The following is a 23,821-nucleotide window of genomic DNA, read 5'->3' on the forward strand; positions in this document are numbered from 1 at the left end:
AAAAGGGACTCAACATTTCTATAACAAGAAGACAGATTTGGTATCTTAACAGAGAAATACAGAATTCCTAGGCCATATCTCCCAGGTCTTTCAATGAATAATCATGGCATTGTTTTTACACTTGGGACATTTAGTGAGCTGGGTGGAGGAACAAACAGAAGTTCTTAGCATTAAGGTACACGTGGTTATGCTGCTGCTGAGGTACTTTTCAGTGCACTCGGCACTGAAGGAACATACGTTCTTTTCAAGTGCCATTGAAGTATTCTCTGAGATAGACCATATGGTCATCAAAAAAAAAAATCAAGTCTTGATATATAGAAGGACTTAAAGTATGTAATATATTTTATTTACAATAACTCATTCAGGGGCTACAGAACTAAATTAAAAATCAATGAAAAAAGATACCTGGAATATCGTCCCAAATATTAAAAAATTTAAAACACGCTTTTGAATATCTCATGAGCTAAAGAAGCAAGCATAATGTAAATTAGAAAGGATTTTTATTCAATGAAAATAAGCATAACACATCAAGATTGCAAGTAAATCAACGCTTAGAAGGAAGTATATACACTTAAATAAAAATTCCTAAAAGTTTTTACTTAAAAATTAAAAAAAAAATTAAAAGTTAGGGTTCCTGGGTGCTCAGTCAGTTAAGCGTCCGACTTTTGAACTCAGCTCAGGTCATGATCTCACACTTTGGTTTGTGAGATTATGGACTTGCATTATCAAAGGAGGGAGAATGTCAAAGCTATTAAGGAAAATATTCCTGTTTCTACTGGAGTACTTAATTCTGAGTTTTGATTCTATTAACATAGTGAATAATTCTAAGAATGAATTGGTGTTTCATTCTAATAAAAATGGCTTTGTGATTTTGTTTTTCATGGTTTTATACTCATTCTTTTTGTCTGTGTCTTCTCATCTAAGTTTCCCAATGACTGTGCAGAAACAGAGAATGGTTTTATTATTCTTGTTTTGCAGAAAAAAAATTAGATTAAGAGTCTCCGAGTTCACACTGCTAGTGCAAGGTTGAAATGAGGATACATGTCTTCTGGCTTTAATTTTCTGGCAGTTTTCACAACCATTTGTCATTTAACACTTTCTTTTCTTTAAATTTTTAAAAACTATTTTTATTTATTTTTGAGAGAGAGAGACAGAATATGAGTGGGGAAGGCGCAGAAAGAGGGAGACACAGAGTCTGAAGCAGGCTCCAGGCTCTGAGCGGTCAGTACAGAGCTGAACGCAGGGCTCGAACTCGTGAACCACAAGATCATGACCGGAGCCAAAGTCAGACACTTAACCGATCAAGCCATCTGGGCACCCCTCTACCTTCGATCAGCATTATAGGCAAAGAATCCTGACAAATGCCTTGACATGAATAAAATGCTGAGTTGTTTAAACACAATCTCTTTCCTAAATAAATACTTTTTTTTTCTATAATACTATTTGCATTATTATTTTGTGGCATGGTATAGCATAGCCTACAAAATCCTTGGCTTTAACCTCAGGCACACCTGGGATCAGGTTTTTCCATCTGCATCCCGTGACTTTGGGTCAGTGCCTTGAACCTGATCAGCCTCGGTGTCCATATTATAAATTAGGATGTTAGCACTCATCTCATATTGATCTTTTGGAATTTGTATTATTGCATGTATGCATGTGCCTCAAACACAAACATACACTGAATTGCTTTAGTGTTTGTGCTTCAAATTCAAATACAAAATTTCTTCTCAATAATCTTATCCAAATTTTCTCTTACACAAACTGCAAACAACTCGAAACAGTGATAATTAGTGGATTTAGGAGTATGTAACACTATTTCTACAGTACTGTTAAGGAAGGAAAATGAGGAAGAGAGATACCAAAAGACATAATTAGAGTGTCAGTTCAGATTAGGTTCTCCAGGTAGCAACAAATCCTGCCAAAAAAGAATTGTCTTGTAGAAGATAAAATTCCATTTTTACTTTAGCAAAAGTAGTCAGAAAGTAGGTAGTCTAGAGCTCTGTGAATGTCAGAGACCTAGGTTCTTCTATGTTATTGTTCTGCCACCCTTCTTGCTACTTCATAATCTAAGAGGGTTTGTCAGCATCAAGTTATCCCAGCCAGCAGAAGGAAGAAAGAACAAATAAGAAAGGACAAACTGTCATTTAAGTAGGTTTCCTGAAAGTTGCAACATCACATTTTGGCTTCCTATCAATTGGACAGAACTTAGTCACACAGCATACCTTGCCATAAATGAGAGAGAATAACATAGCTTTTATTCCAGGAAGACTGTCCTGCACTAAAAAAAAAAATCATTCCTCCATTTCCCTATAAAAGTCTTGCCACAATCTCAATCTGCAGCTTTGGAGCAATGGCTTTCCTTCCTCCTTGGGCCGGGGTACTAGTTTATTTCTTTTGTGTTTCTTTAGCAGGATCTGACTTCTCAGATCTGTATCCCCCCCTGTGGTTGAAGAGTCCTGGTCAGTTCAGTGACTACAGGGTAGAGAATGGAAAGTACATTATCGATCCCTGGGTATACTCTGAGAGAATGGGGATGTATAAAATCCTAGTGAACAAGACAGCCAGTTATTTTGAAAACTTTGTACCAGACAATGAACAAAATATTTTATGGGGATTACCTCTCCAGAATGGCTGGCAATTTAGAACAGGTAAGAATGACTCTTGTTTTCATCCTAATGATCTACCAATATAACCATGTGGGAAATAGGACTCCGTATATACCATACCATGTTTTTGAAAATTGATTCTTTTCTCTTTCCTCTGTCCCCCTCATAATCATATTTCTCTACTTCTTCTTCTCCATAAATCCTTCTTTTATGTGTTTTCTGTTTTGACTAGAAACCACAGTGAAGAATAAGGTATAGTTGCAGATTAAAAAAAAAAAAGACTTCATATCAAATCTATTGAATATTCTACAAGTATTTATTGAAATTCCACGAGGTGCCAGATACCATCCTAAGCACGTAGATGAACAAAGCAGCCAAAAGGCTATACATTAAAAACAGAAGGCGAGATAAAAAAAAAAAAAAAAAAAAGGGGGTTGGATAAAAAAATAAAAAAAAAACAAAACAGAAGGCGAGGTCAAATTAACTTGCATTTTTTAAAGTTCCAATTGTGATTACCTCTACATGAAGAAAGGACATATAGACAGGGTGTGATGTCTCATTCATGAGGATATTTCTCTGCAAATTATTGATTCCTCCTGAAGATACATTCTCGTGTTTAATTAGGAGATATGTTGTGGGCCAAGGGTTCACAAATTAAAAAGACATTTTTGTTGTGGCTGAAAGAAGAAGCTCATAAAAGAGAGTGGTGTCTCCTGCCTGCTCCATACAGTTAACAGCACCAATAAAGAAATTTGTTTTATTCCGATGGGAAAAAATACAGGGAGATAACAGTTTACCTTAGGTCTTAGCAGTGGTCATATTCAGGAGTCACTGAGGTTGGTAAATCATCCATTTTTGTCAGGAAATGTCCTGAGACCCAAAGCTACTCCTGTTCATCTAGCTTTCCTTGGGGTCAAAGCAACCCTGGCCCAGGAGACATCACTAAAATAACGTCTACTATGGGAGGCAGGCCAGCCTCAGGGGAGAAAAGTCTAAACGGGCTGGTAGTTTAATGCCCTTTTTATTCTTTCAGTGCATTCGCACCTCAGGACCAAGCCTGACTAAACTCATCCATTGATGAGTTTGTAAGTATCCAGTATTTGCTACAACGGTGGGAAGGTGGGGTGTGAATAAGTACTTTCAGACAATTCACAACACAACTGAAACAGGAAAAGATAGTAGAAATTAAATGGAAAACAATGAACAACAGCTTTTGTTCTCAATATTTAAGAGTCTCTTATGGTTTGCCTCTTTCCCTCTCTGTAATTTTTTTTCCCTCCTTCCCCTCCCCCATGGTCTTCTGTTAGGTTTCTCAGGATCCACATATGAGTGAAAACGTATGGTATCTGTCTTTCTCTGCCTGACTTATTTCACTTAGCATAATACCCTTCGGTTCCATCCACGTTGCTACAAATGGCCAGATTTCATTCTTTCTCATTGCCAAATAGTATTCCATTATATATATAAACCACATTTTCTTTATCCATTTGTCAGTTGATGGACACTTAGGCTCTTTCCATAATGAACAACAGCTTTTGGATAAAAGTTAAAAGTGCAAAACAAGGGGCATTGTGGAGTCAGCTGGAGTAATCAGGAAAAAATGAATTTAAACAGACTTGAAATCTGGATGAAATTTTACTGCAGAAATAGAAATGAAATCTACTAGGAAATAAAAGAATGAGCTAATGAAGTGTTTCTCAGGCTTGGTTGCATATTGAAAATAAATGCCCAGTTAAAAAAAATTCCAATGTTTAGTTAGGTCCATTCTATTCTAATATTAAGCCAAAGGACAGACCTGGAAACAGCTTGGTGTAGGAACATGTGATTGAGTGTAGGGTGTGTGTGTGTGTGTGTGTGTTTAAGAAAGGGACAGGAAAAGGAAAGGAATGTGGGAGTGAGCAGGAGAGAGTCGTTGAAGATCAATGAAAAAGAAAGAGACAAAATGAAAGCAAAATATTTATTGATATTCAAGAATTAACACTAGCATATAATAAATAATCCCTGCACCCTCTCTTTTCTAGGAAGATTAGCTGATCCTAGACGAAGGAAAGACTGTGGCTATGAATCTGGAGATCTTCTGTGTATCTCTGTGGACAGTTGGTGGGCTGGTAGGTTCATTTAAATGGCAAAACAGGTAATAACCTTCCCCCAAGGAAAGTATTCAACCTAAAATCTTAGGGACAGAGACCAAACAATACTATTCTTTTGTAAGAAGGAATCTATTTCATCATGTACCTTGTGGCCCTTAGGCCACATTCTAGAATTTAACAGCCATAATGTCAATAATGATTCCTTAAGACATGTTCACCTTTAATAGAAGGACTAAAACAAGGATCTGCAAAGGACCACAGCTCCTGAAAGTCCAGCACTGGCAAGTGAGGTGGGAGATCCCATGAGTGAGAGGGAGTCTCCAGAATGAGGAAGGATGAGAAATGAGGGAAGAAGGAAATAAGGCTTTTTCTCATTTTGCTCAAACCAAATGTGTTTAACTTTTAAACCATAAACATGTCAGAGTGATCTACCACAAATCAATTTATCAAATGAGAAATCTAAGGCTTCAACCAGATAATTATTTATTTATTATGAATATAATTCCAACCAGATATTTAATAGTAAAATAATTAGAAGGTATTTTCTAATTCTTTCATTCTATTTTATGCTTTAGTAATACAATTAATTTATACACAATTCCTTAGATGTATTTCCCAATAACTAGAAACAAGAATATATTAAGTTTCACTTTCTTAGAGTGACACACATCACATACACCTTTACATATTTTTCTAATACAGCACCGACTTGTTCTTTGCAAAGACACACAAGTAGTTGTGGCCCCAGCACTAGATTTCAGGCTTCTTTATTCTTAGATTGATTTAGTAGTTTGGAGTATCAGCTGCTCCACTGGGGCAGAGAACTACATTCATTAATGAGTGTCTATGATAAAAAATGTTCTGCATCACCAGTGAGAATCAGTGTAAGCTTTATAGCCATCCAAATTATAATGTCTGAATCTGCTGGAGTAGGTTACATTTAGAAAGAAATAAAAAAAAACCTCCATTCATTTGTCAATTTAATTATCCAAAGATTCATTGTCAACACTTATCCAAGATGTTTGCTTTAAGACCTAAAAACAAAGACTTTGTGATACCATGGTTGCACATTAAACTTGGCTAAATACAAAGCAAAAAATGTCAACACTATACTCACATTAAAATGTTTTAGAAAAAAATTACATTTTATGATAAAACCTCAGTTAGAGGTGTATCATTCTGTGCACAAGTAGATAACTTTCTTCCTTTTTTTACCTAATGTTTTGAAAAAAGAGAATATTGAATAGTATTAAATTAATATTAAATATTAAGATTAATTTTATTTAAAATATTAAAGGCAACTGCATGAGTCTCTGTTTATTTATGATTGTAGGGTTATTAACAAAAACATGTTTAATTATGTAGGTGATCCTTAGGGGGATTTTCAATTTTTTTTCTTTTTGCTAGTGATTAACTTTTAGCTTTCTGGATCTGTGAAGTTTTGCTTATTCGTTTGCAGATTACTTAAAAATATTGTCTATCACCTTTTGTTAGTGCTTGTGGTAATAATAAGTATTTTGCTCCTATAGATATGAATTATTTTCTATGTGCATTACCCTTCCTTGCTGCGGTTGATTCTGGCATAATGGGGATATCATCAGACGAAGTCATCCTTTTGCCACCACCCAAGGATCAGACAAATTTCTGTCTTAATGTTTCTAGTTGTCAGTCATCCTTTCCTGAAATAATGAGCAAGTGGAATGCCTTTTACCAGGTTGCTGTTTTAAATTTTATAATTTCTTTTCTTAGGAGGTGGTAAGAGAATGTCCTTTTTTGTATAATGCTTTTTGTCTAGGTTTATTTGTGTGCATTATATAATATTTTCTTAGGTATAAAAATGTAAATTATTATGCAAGTTATATTATAATATTGCAACAGGGCACTACAGGTCATTAATACCCTCCGAACCAATACAGTATTAACACAAAGTCTATCCACACGTTTCAAATAAATTATACATAAATGTGAGAGCACAAAAGATATCCTACTGAATGAAAAGATGATTCTGGTTAACTGAAACTTCATGTCAATCAAGGGTTAACCCTTGGGAGAAATACAATTATGGAGTTGGTTTTCAGAGCCGTCAATTAACTTATTTCAACGGAATTAACAAATGATCATATATTGGTAGAACTAAGTAATTATGTGGCAATCAAAACCAAATATTCAATGAGCAAAATACAAACCGATTAAACATAGATGTAGGCTTAGATCCACAATGAAAAGATAAATTTACTAGTTCTATAGATTATTAGTTCACCTTTTTAGATATGATTGAATTAAATATTCTAATAAAAATTTCCCCTTTTTCTTAATCTTAAAATTTTGTGGTAATTTCTACTGTGATAGCAGAAAAACAAATAACAACCCAAAAACAAAATCCTCTTGACCAGTATAAAATACTGACTCTCAGGAAAATTGTTGTAGTTCATTTCTTATAGATGCATTCAATATTACTATTTGTAATAGATATTTATTATACTCTATGGAGTATTAGTCACTGAAATCTTCCAAAATTCTTAGAAACAAAATTCCTCATGTAGAATATTTCTAAGTTATATATGGGAGTAAGATGAAATTGTAGGGAGAAGAATTGTTATATTTTCTTAAATACGAAAAAGTTTCTCCTCTGCTACAGCATTTACAGTATCCTTCTAGTAGCTTCGAAGACCTATTGAAGTACTTGTGGGCTGCACATGCCTCAACCCTGGAAAATGCTGGCAAAATATTTGAAGATAGGTAAGAATGGATCCCAAATCATTTCTATTTAATATGGCGAATGATTTTTTGCTTTATGCCTTTTTACTCTTCTAAAGTGGTTGTCAATCTTCTTATTAAACAATTTTAGCCATTGGGTACTTTAATGATGAGGCCTAAATATTTTAGAGTGATTAGACTAAAAAATGTTTTATGAAGAAAGGGGCAAAATTTTGAGAAAAAAAATCTTGCACTAATCAACCAATAACTAATGAAACAACTAGCCAATTAAACAAAATAAAACATACAACCAATTTCTCTACATAAAAAAAGAAAATAAATTATCTTCATTATTTTGACCACAGACACATAATATGGTAGGTACATAATTAGGGAACAAGATCAACTACCATCAGGGTTAGCGCACAAGATAGCTTAAAAGATTATTAAGCCACTGCACATATACATCTAGAAGTTATTATACACCTAGATGTGAAAGTGTAAGAATGATTTCTGTTTACTTGTGAATGATTCCCAGTTCAAGTTCAAAGATTGACAGCGGCTATAGAACCAGAAGGAGCCTATGTTCCCCTTTAAAGGCCATCAGCCAGAAGAATTCTCTTTTACTCTAGGGAAGGTCAATGTTTTGTTCTATTCATGCCTTCAGCTGATTGGATGAGGCCTATTCACATTATGAAGGGAAATATGTTTTACTTTGTCAACTGATTTCAAAATGGAAGTTTCAAAAACACTTTCACAGAAACACCCCAAAGTGGACACTATCTGGGAGTGAAATCAACCACTTTGAGTGAGATAGCGGGGAGAAATCTGGATATGGTAAAAAACAGGAACAAAAAAATCAGGGTCCTTGGTATTGTGTAAGTAGACTGGTTAATCCAGGAAGGAATGTGTGAGGACCTCTTATTTCATGGTTGTCTCTCCCACTGATTCCATCAGGCAGTAAAGGTAAATGAATCACCTAAGTAGCAGATTTCGTCCTTTACCTATTGGTATGGCTTCAAAAACTGGGTATTAAATTGGGCAGTGGGATTTTCTCCCTTGGCATTATCAGTGATAGGATTTCAGGCTGCAGCCACCACAAAAGTTGTAACTCAACTGCTTTTCTATTCTGATGACAGGAAATAGGAATGAGATGATCAGACAAGGATTTCAGGCGGGGATTGCCAACCTCAAGATGTGACTGATAGCAAAAGTCATCTTTCTAGATTACTTTTTAAATTTATAGATGTTTCAGTTCATATACAAGGATAAATCACTATAGAATGCAACTTTGTGCCTATTGAAACATAAAAGGACTTTAGTTAAAATTCAAGATCATAGGAATTTTTTTCTTATAGGTATATTTCCTGTCTCTTGTGGTCTCAGACATTTTAACTTATTGTATTTATTGCTGTTTACGTAATGGAGCTACATTTGAAAGAATATCATATTTTTAACAGGCCAACTTTATTTAAAAGCTGCTTCAAGATCATAGATCATATGAATTTTTTGGTGAATAATTTGAATAACTTTAAATATTTATATGAGTATTTTGATCACAAGCATATTACCTGAATTTTTTTGGATAGTGTTAGAAGCACTTTCCTCATTAATTATACTAAGAAAATTGTTTTCATTAACTCTTTTTATTCTCTAAAATTCTCTCCTTCTTACTTGACCTTCTATTTAGATGTCAACAAATGACTCTCTTAAATCAATTTTTTTAGTAGTTACTATTTCTCAAGTACAATAAGTAAAAGAAATTTCACTAAGTATCTTAACATAATATCTCACTTCAAAATAGCTCCTTTTTCTGGATCATGAGTATATGGTTGAGCTGTTTAGTAACTTGCTTAAAATCTTACAGCTAGTGAATGGCAGAGCTAGTATTTAAATTTCTTGTGACTCCATAGCTCATCCTCTTATGTGTAAACTATACTGCCTGCAACGTATGTGGCCTAGTTTTACAAGATCAGTAACTACCAAAGTGCTTCTTCCCTTCTGAAAAGATATTAAAAGCTATTAAACAAGAAAAAATATGCTTCCACCTTTTCAATGTATAATGAAGCAGAAATAAAATATAATATTTACTTCTTTTATGAAGAATCTTTAAATCCTTGGGAGACATGAGTCATACAGGGGAACAACTAAGTGAACAAAATATCATTCATGCCTTTTCTCCATTCCTCTTAGGTAGGTTAGCAGGAAGGTGTGTATGATCAGCACCTCCCTATCCTAGGAGTTAGAGCAGTGGATAATCCTTAGAGTTTTCCTGCAGCTGCTGCTAAGGTTACTTCTGGAATTTGTCAGACATTCTCTCTCCCTCCCTCCCTCCCTCCCTTCCTCCCTTCCTTCCTTCCTTCCTTCCTTCCTTCCTTCCTTCCTTCCTTCTTTCCTTCCTTCCTTCCTTCCTTCCTTCCTTCCTTCTTTATTTTATATATTGAATTCAGCTGTTCTTATTTTTTGTTTTGGATTATTTTTAGTTTGTATATTATCCACTTCTTATATGTCAATGATTTAAGGAGTCAATTGGTTTTATGAAGTTTTGTCATCTTGCCCACCAAAAATACATACAGAAATGAAACAGCTGTATCTAGGGAGAATACCACCATAACCACTGGTTACTTTGGTATTTGGTACTATATTTCTAAAAATGAAAAGTTCTAAAACATTTCCTGATTTGAAGATTTAGGTATTATCCTTTTACTCATGACCATAGAAAATTACCACCTCATTCCCCTTACCCTCACTCCACAAAAATTCTTCCTACTTCTCACTTTCTCTGTACAATTGTTTAGTGATTTGGGTTAGGTCTGTGTTCGATGGTTACATTATTTTGACTATTAATTACTATTCACATCACATGTACTTAACTGATAGTATTTATTTTTTCTTGTTATCTTATTCCCTTTAGAGTTGATCCTTTTTTCTATTGTACCCAACACTAATTACTTCAAATTGCCAAACCAAGGAAATTTCTTCTCAAAATGTTCAAAAGCATCCAGGATTATATCAATTTCTTCTTCTTGAAGAGGTTTCCTTCAGAACTGTTGACTTGCTCTACTCTGCCTAGGTGGTCAGATATGATTCTTAGGTCTCTGATAACTGTACTGGATTCCTTTTATCTCGTGTGTGTGTGTGTGTGTGTGTGTGTGTGTGTGTGTTGAATCACCCATTTCCAGTTTCCCACATCTATTTCCTGGATTACTTTGTTAGGACTTATACACCAATCAATTCAGAACTGTTGTTGTATGAGAAATGATTTGCATTCTTAAAATACTCTTATTCTATCATGAGTTTTGACTGAGGCTTAGGGCAATTACAGAGATCTAGGCTGGTAATACTTAAGATTTTTGAAAACATATCTCCATTAAATTTTAGCTTCACTTTTGCTGTTGAAAGTCTACAGTTTACTAGGTGTGTTGTCCTATATTTCGTTTAGTTTTTTTCTACAAGAATGTAGCACAGTTGATAACTATTAAACCTCAATGTCATATAGCAGTGTTTATTCTTCACATGTTTGAGATTCAGCTGGCAGGTCTGCTGACTTTTTCTGGGCTCAAATCATATTATTAGATTTTGATCAGCATCACAGGGATGAATGGAGAAGCTCTGCTCTGCTCCACGTGTCTCTCGTTCTCCAGCAGGCAAACTTGAGTGTTTCCCATAGTGATGGCAGAATGGCAAAAGAGAGAAACCAAATTGCGAAAACATATTGCAAAACTTATACTGTCAAGTTGATTAATATCTTATTGGCCAAATCAAATCCTTTGACTGAGCTGGAGTCAGAGAGTGATGCTTCTTTCCTTCCCACCTCCTCCCAATGTAGCAGAGAAGGAGCACTGGAAAAATATACCAAAAAACAGAGATGAAGAGTTTTGAAAAATTGGGGCCATGTTCACAATCTATTATACACTGGGGCACTTCCTTCAAATCTCATGTGTTACTTTTTTAGGCAAAAGAATATATTAGGGTTTTTATATACATGAAAGAATACTGACCTCTGTATTGTCTACATATACTCAAAACTCTGTGGTCTTGAATCCTAAGATTGGCTGGTGCGTGCATATCTGTATTTTAAATGAAAATGGGCCTTTTAAGGTGTATTTTAATTTTTTTACTTCACTACATCTTAACTGACTTCTTAGATAAATTGTCCAATAACACATTCAATTATATCATTTGAAAGGCTTCCACTTAATTTCACTTCTGCTTATATGCCTCTGTGTCTTGAATTGGTACCCTCACCTCCTTCCTAGTGTTTCTGACTCCTGTGCAGTTTATTTAATCCACTGTTCCTAGGGCCTTGTGGCCACTGCTCAAAATCCTTATGAATTTACACTTGTTTTTATCCTTATTTCACAGTCAGGTATCATGTGAGTAAAAGTAGTCACCTGCAAATCCAAACCAAGATCTTCTTTCACCAAGGATGCACTGAACCCACTCTTCTACTTTTGGGTGTTGGAGACAGAGAGGAGCCCATGAGCATGGGAGCCACATACAGGAAGTTTTCTCCTCTGGGTTATGTTATGGTTTACTGAACATTGACAAACATAATGCAAGCATTATCTATTTAATGATCCTTACATATGTGCTGTGGAAACAGAGAAATTAGAAAATAGTTTAATGGGAAAATAGCTTTCAAATAAATGAATGAAATGGTGCTTTGGGACTACACAGGAGGAGGAAACTTTGTGAAGGAGGTGAAATCTAATGTGATTTGAAAGAGAATGTAGGTGTAGACAGGTGTAGACAACAAAGCAAGGAATAGACAGGGGGAATGATTCTGTTAAAAGAACAAAGTTCAAGTTGTTCACTATACTTAGACAGCTATTGAGGACGGGAGACTTGAGTTAAAACTATTTACTACCCTCTTAACTTTTCTACTGTAATAATGTGTTCCCCAATTAGGTGAGAGCTTTTGGCTTCCTAGCATACTTTCTCCAGTAGGAGAAAAATCCATGTATTTAGAAAATCAGACGTCACCTTTTCTAGGATGCTCAATGTTTCAGGGGCCTCCTCATTTCAGGAAATCAATAGTGTTGCAAAAGAATCTCAGTCTAGCAAACTTTTTATTTTTATCTGCACATTTCTAAAGAGTATTACTTAGTCATGATCTAACATCTATCTGATCATTATATGGTATTCAATTATAAGTGTAAAGTGTGGTTAAAAGAGATAAAAATTCCAAATAAAATATAAACAATTGATGAAATGGTCCTTTGCAAGTTCAAAATTTTAATTACCTATATTCATATCTTCAAAGGTAGCAGCTCAAAACATCACATTCTAAATTTTTTATGTTTATTTATATGAGAGAGAGAGAGAGAGAGAGAGAGAGAGAGAGAAAACGAGCAGGGGAGGGGCAGAGAGAGACAGAGACAGACTCTGAAGCAGGCTCCAGGCTTTGAGCTGTCAGTACAGAGTCTGATGTGGGGCTCGAACTCACAAGCCGTGAGATCATGACCTGAACTGAAGTTGGATGCTTAACTAACTGAGCCACCCAGGTGCCCCAAGTCATCACATTCTAAAACTAAGAACTACATTATCAGTTTATTGGCAGAAGATGATCTTTAGTCAAATTATGGAAAGAGCACTGACTGATTAATGGATAAAGAAGATGTGGCATGCACACACACACACATACAATGGAATATTAGTCATAAAAAAGAATGAAATCTTGCCACTTACAAAAACACGGATGGAGCTACAACATATTATGCTAAACAAAATAAGTCAGTCAAAGAAAGACAAATACCATATGATTTCACTCATGTGTGGAGTTTAAGAAACAAAACAGGTGAACATAGGGGAAGGGGAAAAAAAGAGAGGGAAGCAAACCATAAGAGACTCCTAAGTATGGAGAACAAACTGAGGGTTGCTGGAGAAGAGGTGGGTGGGAGCTGGGCTAAATGGATGATGGGTATTAAGGGCGGCACTTGTGATGAGCACTGGGTGTTATATGTGAGTGATGAATCACTAAATTCTACTCCTGAAACCAATATTACACTATATGTTAACTAATCAGAATTTAGATAAAAACTTAAAACCAGAAAAAAAAACAATGAAGCTGAAATTCTGAGTGGACTAATTATAATTGTACATGTTTCCACTTGTCTCTTAGGCTGGAGTATTATTCTAAACCAGAAGCAGACTTTGGCAGAAATTGGTGTGTGGCTGTGGAATACTTGGCCGCATCCCTCTTTCCTACAACTTTGATTATTACACATGAATTCCAGAAAGGCCTGCCACCACGGATGCTTGTTAACGGGGATAGAGCCCCTTTCATCAGCGACTTTACTGACTTTCAAAACGCTGTCCTGCTTGTTCTAAGTTTTCTTCCCAGATTGGATAACTCTTCAGGTAAGGCCCTTAAAAACAAAAGCTTGAAGAAAACTACTATTTTCATTGAATAAAGGAAGATATAATGATTTTATCAGATATAAAGGTCGTTATAACACATACTCTTAAAGAAAGTCACGATTACCTATGGGTGTCCATTCCACACTTTTTGGTCCTTCCAATCAAGGACTGTCTTTTCTTACGCATCTTTATTGACTCATAAGGCCACCAGGCTACTTCAAGTCCACTTTTCATCTACAAACCGAGATACATTCCTTTGCTGCTGTTGTGATAGTATTCCCTTTTTAAAACCCTTATATGTTGGTCTTTTTTATTTTTATTTTTAATTTTTTTAATGTTCATTTATTTTTGAGAGAGAGAGACAGAGAGACAGAGCACGAGCCGGGGGGGGGGGGCACAAAGAGAGGGAGACACAGAATATGAAGCAGACTCTAGGCTCTGAGCTGTCAGCACAGAGCCTGTCACGGGGCTCGAACTCACAAGCCATGAGATCATGACTTGAGTCATGTCCTAAGTCGGACACTTAACCGACTGAGCCAAGTCGGATGCTTAACCAATTTAGTCACCCAGGCGCCCCTGGTCTTTTCTTTCTTTCTTTCTTTCTTCCTTCCTTCCTTCCTTCCTTCCTTTCTTTCTTTTGAAATATTTTTAAAAGTTTATTTATTTTACTTTTGAGAGAGAGAGAGAGAGAGAGAACGAGAACAAACGGGGGAGGGACAAGGAGAGAGGGAGACACAGAATGCGAAGCAGGCTCCAGGCTCTGAGCTGTCAGCACAGAGCCCAATGCAGGGCTGCAACCCACCAGCCATGAGATCATGACCTGAGCTGAAGTCAGACTCCCAACCCACTGAGCCACCCAGGTGCCTCTGTTGCTCTTAAATTCAGAAAAATAAACAAATCTCAAAAGAAAATCTTCAATGATTTAATGGGGAAAACTAGCAAATTGACTTATGTGAGCTCTCTTCATCTGGCCTTACCAGTCACGGATGAGGTATTCTGCTGCAGCTCCTCAGCTATAGGGTCTCCTATCAAAGCAAAAAATAGAAAGAATCCATAATTACACATTTGAATAACCACATCATCTCAATTTTCCAGATATGCTCTTATGCAGTGAACCAAGCTTAAAACATAATTAAAATATTACTAGCTTTAAATCCCTTCAATGAATCTGAAAGATATAAAAGCAGAGTAAACATAAATACATGAAATGTATGTTTTTGAAAACTTACTTGCATTAGAGTAAAAAATAAACCCAAACATTTAAGGAAGGCCTTCATGCAATTGCAGTTTCTTCTTGCTGCAGTAATGTTTCCTGCAATATTCTCAGCAATGGTAGTTTCCCTTTACACAATCAGTAGAGGACTAAGGCTCCTTCCATCTGTGGTTGTTCCAATCCCCGCCTTCTATGTTATTTACACCCCACCAGTAGCAACATGCTATAGTGTTTGGAGAAGCAAGTGGGATAGGGAATTAAACTGTTGTCCAAGAACTAAGCACCATGAAAGGAGGAGCATGAATTTTGGTAGTCACTTGCCCATCTCTGCGAAAGTATCAGACGGTAAAATTGCATTGTAGACCTGGGTTGTATAAACTGGATCTCTCCTCTTAAGATGTACAAGGCAAAGAACTGAGTGGGGGAGTTGGTAGTTATTTAATTTAAAGCTTGAAAGTACCACACTACAAGATTTTATTCCAAGATTCGGTTTTACTGAAATTTGGCTTTGGATAGATCAGGCAGTTTTGAATTGCTTTCACAAGAAAGAAATGTTAAAAACTACTGGTGAAAAATTGGTGAGCCTTCATAGTATAATTGCATAGATGTTGTATAACAAGGCATTCACTATCATCTAGTTGTCCTTCTTGCTCTCCATGCTCCCAGTGACCCTCAGAATTCAATCACAGTATCAAAGGTCTTGGAGTTTTCAAATAAGCAGAGGATGGGGAAAGCAGATGTACTGAAAACAAAGCATTAGTGAAAAACAAATTCAACAATAAGCATTTTAAATTCATCTTCAATAGAAATATATGTATACATTTGCAATAAAGTTTCAAAGTGTCATTTAGCTACTTTTTAGTCTCCAGAAGTGTTTGCTACAGGAAACCTTAGCTAAATTCATTAATATTTTTTAAGTTTATTTATTTATTTTGAGAAAGACAGAGTGCGCGCATAGGCATGTCTGCGCATGCACATGAGCTGGGGAGTGACAGAGACAGAGAGGGAGACAGAGAACCCCAAGCAGGCTCTGCACTGTCGCAGCAGAGTCAGACATGGGACTTGATCTCACAAACTGAACGATGAGATCGTGACCTGAGCTGAAATTAAGAGCCAGATGCTTAACTGACTAAACCACCCAGGTCGCCTCATTAAATTTAATCTACAAAATAAAATTAACCTTTTCAGACTTCAATTTAGCTATTTTTAACACTTTTGCTCATGGTAAGAATTGGCATGGAGTTTTTCATTTTTAATTATGTAAAACTCTGAACCATCTCTTCGTCTATAGTGGCATAAGTTTTAATCCTTGACTATACATATTCTAAGAGTAAAGCTCATATTAAAGTTGAAAATATTATTAGGTATAAATTAGTAAGAAAAAAAAGCTTGCCTAGATTTTATTACTTTTCCCCCATGGGTGATGTTTAAAATAAGGAATGAAGACTGAATGAAGATTCAAAACTGTCAAACGCTGATGATTCATGTTAATATAATTTAAAATGTTTTAAAAACTTATTAAATTTTAAGATTCAAGGCTGAGGCCAGCCACCCCTTTGGCTGCCTCCAACCTGACCAAGAAGGTCGTTACTCCCCACTCTTCTGCTGCAGTGGTCACTACCTCCTGCTTTCTTCAAATGAGGACAATTGGTGGCTGAAGTATGATGTACAAAGAGGGGAAAGAAATGAGCTTGGGCATCTCTGAAGCTTCAGTGCAGATGATGACATAGGAGGCTCCTGAACTTACCTCCTGTCATGGATACACCCAATCTACAACTACATACAGAACAATTCACCTGACAGAAATCCAGAAGCTAGCTAAGTGACTCTTACCCTTTGAAAAAATGAGAGAAAAATCCACAATGAAGCAAGAGAGGCTGAGACACAATTTTGCCATGAACCCCAGCCTTGGTGAGGTGACACACAATCGGGAGGGATCTCACAACTCCCAGCTTCTCCTTAAGGAGTGCTGGGTTTGGAATCCCACATCTAGCACATCAATGTCTAAGACTTCCATGTGAGAGAGATGGGTGCCCAAAGCATCTAGCTTTGAAAGCCAACAGGGCTTGTATCCACAAGACCCAGGAGGCTATAGCCAAGTAAGAGACAGTTCTTAAAGGGCTTGTGCAGACTCACTGTGGCAAATTCCCAAGGGTGCAGAGCAGATGAAGAAAACTGAAACATATCCAATCTTTTCATGAAAGAGGCCCATTTATTCATTTTAATAGCTATGAACTGAGGGGCAGTCTTCTAATTTAATACTACAATACTCTCTAGAAACCGAGGGCATGGTAGGTGCACTGTTGTCACTCTCTCTCTGTCTCATTTCAAGGTGGAGATATCTCCTGGAAAGAAATTGTGCACACCTATGGTGTCATGTTTTCTTCAGTTGTCCTCCAGAGGGTACCCCTTGATGTGTGGCTCTGATGGCCGATAGGGCTTAAATTCATGGGTTCTGTAGGACTGTAACAAACAAAAGCTGCTACCTGAGGATCTAGTTTAAAATCATCTGGCATCTAGGTGCTGACTGAGTTCTGCCTCTTTGGGACACTGACAGGTCTTGGCACACCTTCAACTACTAGGGACCATTGAGAACAAAGAAAGCTGTTTGGACAATCACAAAGGATTGAGAGACAACCAAGAGTGAGGGCAGAGTTGAATAAGATTTATCTTTTACACAGAGTCCACTTTTTCAAAACTGGAAGAGGTGACTATTTTATCTAATCCACAGAAACCATCACAGAAAGGCAAGGAAAATGAAGAAACAGAGGAGTATGTTCCAAACAAAATAACAACATAAAACTTCATAACGAGACTTTAATAAAATGGAGATAAGTGATTTTCCTGGTAAAGAGTTCAAAATAATGGTCATAAAGATGCTCTCTGGTGTCAGGAAAAGAATTCATGAACAAAATAAAAATTTCAACAAGGAAATATAAAATATAAGAAAGTACCAAACTGACATCATTGACCTGGAAAATATAATAACAGAGCTAAAAAATTAATAGAGAGATTCAACTGCAGTCTGGATGAACTGGAAGACAGAATCAGGAACTTGAGTACAAGGCAGTGGATTTTATCCAATGAGAAGAGCAAAAAGAAAGAAGAATGAAAAGTGATGAAGATAGCTTAAAGATATTTATGGCACAACATCAAGTTGACCAATCTTTGTGTTACAAGGTCTGAGAAAATAGAAGATAGAGAGAAAGGGAAGAAAACTTATCTGCATAGCCAAAGCAATCTTGTAAAAGAAGAATAAACGTGAAGGCATATCCCGTACAGAATTCAAGCTATATTATAAAGCTGTAGTTAGCAAAACAGAAGAGTACTGGTATAAAGACCGACATATAGATCAATGGAGCAGAATAGAGAGCCCAGAAATAAACCCATACATATATGATCAGTTAATTTACAACAAAGGAGCCAAGAATATGTAATAGTGAAAGGACATTCTCTTAAACAAATGGCTGAGAAAACTGGACAGCCACCTGCAAAAGAATGAAATTGGACAATTATCTTACACCATATGCAAATGAATGAAAAATTAATTATGTTGTACACCCACAACTAATACAATGTTATATGCCAATTATATCTCAATTTTAAAAACTTACTAAACTTCAAATCTGATAATCTATTGCATTAAACTAAAAGTACACAATGGGTGTGATATAAAGTTAAGAGGTTAACATGTAGAAAGGAACTCCTATGTATTAAATACCCACCATGTGCCTGAAATTGTGTCAGGTGTTTTTTTTTATTACCATATATAAATATCACTACAATACTTTCACAAAAATATTGTTGCCAAGACTGGGGTTGAGCACTGGCATTCGTCCTTGAAGAGACCCTGTTGCTATGGACCTGGTCCTGCTCCCAGCCAGCGGCCCAGAGTGGAGCAGAGGGACAAACATGAATGTTGGAGTTGCCCACAGTGAGGTGGATGCAAGTACCCGTATAATGAACAGCCAGGGCATGTGGCCGACTTACGCATCGGGAGCTGGCTTGCTTCACATTGTCGTCCTCAGTATTCCCTTCTTCATTGTTTCTGTTGTTTGCACCTTAACAAATATTATACATACTCTCAGGATGTATGGGTTTTTTGGATGCAGTAAAAAGAGTGCCTTTTGAAACTCCCGACAAAGGTAAAAGCAAGGTGTTTCCTGATTCGTTGGAAACACCTGGACTGTGGAGTGCAATTTAAACCTTCACAGAAGTTTCGCACAGTTTTTTCAATAATTCTATATTATCTGGCAAGTCTCTGTCAATGTATGATCCAACTCACTTCATCCTAAACACAGCCTCTCTCCTGAGTTGCTGATTCCAAGAATGCCAAAGTTACACGGTGTTTGGATCTTTGGAATTAATGAGTATTGAAAAGTTTTGAAACAGAACAAAAATTTTTAGAGCTACTGAGTTTTCTGTAAGGAAGGAATGGTTAGTAAATTGCACTGTTTCTGTGATAATGTGAAATCGAAGATTTTTATATTGTAGGGCTGGTTGGTGTTCTTTCGTGTACTGTTATAAAGTGCAGATTTTTACTGGAAGAGGCCTCTGTTTAATCCATCTGGGATCTTTCTGAAGAGAAGCTTTATAGTCAGGCTGGGCAGGCCCAGCTTATAAATTAAATGGCTATAAAGTGAGGGTGTACTAGATAAATTCAAGGAAATGTGAGATTTATAAGAAACTAAGACCAACTTAGTTTATAATGAATGGGATTATGTTAGAAGAAGAAAATTTCCAATCATTTACACATGGGCAATTTAGGTAAGCTTACATGTAAACCAGAATCATCCTTTTACAAGTTTATTATAGATTGATTTCATTACCATACATATTCCCCTTTTAGTATCTAAGAGGAAATGTATTCCCTTGTTTTATGCAATCCCTACCTTTGTTGGTTTTGCTGGCTCAACATTGTATTGATAGAGGAGGTCATTTTTACATTTATTAAGTTACCGAGTTCATGAAGATCACTTCCGTGACTGGCATTAGAAGACACCAGGCATCTTATGAACAGCCTCCAAAACCACCTTCTAATTTTGGAGCAAAGTGGATTTTGCTGCTTTTCCAGACACAAGGTTGATAACCAGGTAGGAAAACAATTTATTTCATTCAGTTAAAGTATATGGTAATTTAAAGGCCTCTGCTTATTTGGTTGATCAATTGAATTGTTAAAGTCTGCCATTTTTTTAGAAAAGGAAATAAAATGAACAACTATGTAGCAGACTGTGGTCTGGCAGAAACCATTGCTTCAGAAACAGCACCAAAGTAAATAATTGGAGTCTTTTATAGCAGGTCCCCAGTAAAAGAAAACATCTCTTCTTAGTCCTTCCTGCTTTCAACCCCTGTATTTTTCCTATTATTTGCCGTTCCCCATATGGGTCTTGGTGTAGGTAAGCCAAAGTGGTAATCTTTCCAAAAGCTGCAATCATATTGTAGCTGCAATCATATTGAATTCTTCACTTAGAGAAGCTTCTCATAGTCGTTGACATTAACTCTAAGAAATAACTACATATTTTGACAAGTAAATATTTATTTACTTAGAGAAGTAAATATGTCAAAAAAACAAATTCTGATCTGAGATGAAACGGAAAAACCTAGTAACATTTGTAAACAAACACCGAAGAGAGTTTATAGACCAACTTAAAAATCTGTTTCAATAGGCTGACTTTTGGGGGTAATCATCATTGTTTGGTATTTCAAAAGTATTGAGTTTAGAAACCAGTTGTATGATAATGCCTTTGTATCTTTGTCTTTCCCATGCATTTTTAAGTAACTGGAATCTATATTTTAACAACATTTTTCTGTGGTGCCAAAAAACGTTATTGCCAATATTTTGCCAGTAAAGAAACAGAGGTTTTGTAAGTTTAAATAATTCACTAGCTGGTAAAGGAGACAGTAAATTTGCATTCTGGCACATTATTTTAAAGCCTGTGCTTTCTCCTTAATACATCATCCTCCTATATACTGAAATCTATACTCTAGATAAGTCTGAAATCTAGCGTCAGCCCTTTGCTTTCTTGTTGGGTGTGTTGACTGACTCAATATTAATCAACACTGAAGATTTCAAAGTAGCCCAATTTCCTCACTAGTTTAAATAGAAAAAAAAAGAAAAAAGCTATCCCTGGGTCTTGAGACTTTATAATAGGTTAGCTCTAGCCAGCTGAGAAACATGAACCAAATGCTCTCACCCACCAATCAAGTAACATGCTCCATCTCCGTGGAAACGAGAAAAAGATGTTTCTGAGAATAGCTCTTCACGGAAATTAAGCATTATCCTCCCTCCCATCCCCAAAGAGTGTAGGAAGAAAATAGAGGTAGACCTGGGACCAAGTACTCGGAACACTTTCAAACTACTACCTCTCATATGTTAACAGATATAAGTTGAAATATTTCTTCTCTTCAAAAATTGTGTTTAAAATGCTAACTTATTTTTTCTCTATTTAAAAAGCATTTTAATTGCTGTGACTTTTACTAATTTATTTTAAAGTATGTACAATATATTTAAACTTAAAAAGTCTAAGTGTATCAACACATTAAATAAAAATAAAAGTCATCTTTTTCACCACTTCATTTATATCTCTTGGCCCTTTGCCCAATTTTCAGAGGTGGTGCAAATTTCTGGAATTCATTTATATATAAAACAATATGAATAAATAAAACTTGTGTTGTTTGCACAAATGAAATCAAACTGCTCTGCCCTACCCTTTTTTTTTTTAAGTTTTTTAAGAGACAGAGAGAGAGAGTGGGAAAGGCAGCAAAAGAGGGGGAGGGAGAGGGAGGGAGGGAGAGAGAGAGAGAGAGAGAGAGAGAGAGAGAGAGAATCCCAAGCAGGCTCCTCGCTGTCTGTACAGAGCCCCATGAGGGGCTCGAACTCAAGAGCCCTGAGATTATGACCTGAGCCAAAATCAAGGGTCGGAAGCTTAACTGAATGAGCCACCCAGGTGCCCCTGCACTATATTTTTTTACTTAAAAATTTTCTTGAAGCTCTTTTGATATCAGGACATATTGATCCAAACATTCTGTTTAAATGATATGTAATGTTTCATTTAATTAATTAACTATAATTCTAGGCTTTATTTTCTGTTATAAGCTATTGACAATAAGGCAACCATGGCATGATACGTATATTTTTCTTGGTATAATTTATGATTTTACCAATAAATTTGTAGAGAGAAAATGAACTAAAATCAATGAGTCATATATTGTTCAGTGGCACTTAAAATAATTTTCAGGAGTTTACATTTTTGTCACAAAACTGAATAACATTTCTTGTTTTCTCTAACCCATTGTCTTATAGCAATTTCTATAACTTATGTTAGCTTGTTATGTAGAAAATGCTACTTCACTGTTGCAAAGTTCAACTCTTAACATGTTTGTGTACTTTTCCTACTTTTCTGATTATTTACATTTCTTATTGATTTTTATATGAAGAGTTGGTCAATAAATTATAAATTTGAAAACTTCATGTGTGTGTTTATCATATAATGAGCATATAATTTTTATATGAAAAAATACATAGAATTTTCCTTAAAATAAACATTTCAATAATTGGGCATAAACTTAAATTTACAAGTAATAATTTTATATATTTTCCAGGTTTGTTGTCATTGACTGGATGGAAATTTTTAATGAAGACACAGGATGCAAGAAAGGAAGTTCTAGAGCTTTTTGAAATAATTCTTGAAATCTTTAATCGAAAATTTCGGTATATTCCTAATATTTAATTAATGAACTAAAAATGAACAATTCTAATTTGTTGAGAAACAGTAATTTCAAAATTTTAATGTGATCATAACCATACAGTTTTCTTATTTCTGATATTTTTGATTTGTGCTCTTTTGTTAGGATTTTATCTATGAATTCTAATTTTAAATGTAAATTAATGCAGGGCACTTGGGTAGCTCAGTCGGTTAAGCGTCTGACTTCGGCTCAGGTCATGATCTCACGGTCTGTGAGTTCGAGCCCCGCGTCGGGCTTTGTGCTGACAGCTCAGAGCCTGGAGCCTGTTTCAGATTCTGTCTCCCTCTCTCTCTGCCACTCCCCCACTTGCGCTCTGTCTCCCTCTGTCTCAAAAATAAATCAACATTAAAAATAAATAAAATAATTTAAATTAATGCTATGACGATTGTGCTCAATTAATAATTCTTGATTTTTAAATTTATCAATACTTAAAATATTTTGGCTGTAAAGAAAATTATATTAAGGAATCATAAATCACTGTGAATCAATAAACAGACATTAAATTTATATGCCTCTTTTGTTTTTATCCTATGTAACCCAATTTCATGAAATTTAGAGCAATATGTCTTGCTGATTTATGACCAAAATCCAGAATATTTTAAAATTAAATACCGACAGTCAGCTAAAATTTTTAAAACTCATTAAACGGAACTGGCAGAATATGTACCCGGTTTGTCATTTTTGTGTGTGTGTTTTCACTTACTACAATTTCATGGCAATTACACATTAAGTTTCCCCTCCTTTGATCCTCACTTGATAATGATTGCTTAAGGGTCAAGTTTGTCCCTGTTGCTCTCTTCTAGGAGAGACACTACTCTGGTCGGGAGGCGGTGACTTCCGGTGGCTTCCAGGGCTATACGGAAGCTTGCATGTGCAGGTTTCCTAGGGCCTCATCCACACACTAAATCCACCCTCTGCGGCAAATAGAAACGCTTATTACCTTTGCTCTCTTTCTGATGTAAGTAATGTCCACATCATGACTGGAGGGATCTTTTCCATTATAAGTCAGATCATGTTTCTCCTCTGCTCAAGCTTGAAATTGCTTGCTGCCTCTCCCAGAGCAAAACCCACATGTGGCTCACACAGCCCAGCCGGCAGGATCTGGA

At 35.9% G+C, this 23,821-nt stretch overlaps 1 protein-coding gene and 1 pseudogene across 1 annotated transcript; both read left to right on the forward strand.

The window, feature by feature from the left end:
- The first annotated feature begins 2,350 nt into the window (after positions 1-2,350).
- Positions 2,351-22,857, forward strand: LOC132666488 (protein LEG1 homolog). The gene is made up of 6 exons (XM_060614533.3): positions 2,351-2,648; positions 4,628-4,714; positions 6,226-6,410; positions 7,335-7,435; positions 13,518-13,756; positions 22,572-22,857. Exons 1-6 carry the CDS (start codon positions 2,351-2,353, stop codon positions 22,697-22,699), a joined length of 1,038 nt encoding a protein of 345 aa, XP_060470516.2. The 3' UTR covers positions 22,700-22,857.
- On the forward strand, positions 18,882-19,346 carry LOC132666489 (ORM1-like protein 1 pseudogene; annotated as a pseudogene).
- Positions 22,858-23,821: the final 964 nt, after the last annotated feature.

Source organism: Panthera onca, chromosome B2, assembly GCF_046562875.1.
Source record: "Panthera onca isolate mPanOnc1 chromosome B2, mPanOnc1 haplotype 2, whole genome shotgun sequence".
Classification (NCBI taxonomy): Eukaryota; Metazoa; Chordata; class Mammalia; order Carnivora; family Felidae; genus Panthera; species Panthera onca.

Excerpts from the sequence above, each read along its gene's own strand:
- LOC132666488 (XM_060614533.3), top strand. The coding sequence starts at position 2,351 with ATGGCTTTCCTTCCTCCTTGGGCCGGGGTACTAGTTTATTTCTTTTGT. Across the intron at positions 4,715-6,225 it reads TGTGGACAGTTGGTGGGCTG|ATATGAATTATTTTCTATGT; the intron begins GTAGGTTCATTT and ends TTGCTCCTATAG. Across the intron at positions 7,436-13,517 it reads GGCAAAATATTTGAAGATAG|GCTGGAGTATTATTCTAAAC; the intron begins GTAAGAATGGAT and ends CTTGTCTCTTAG.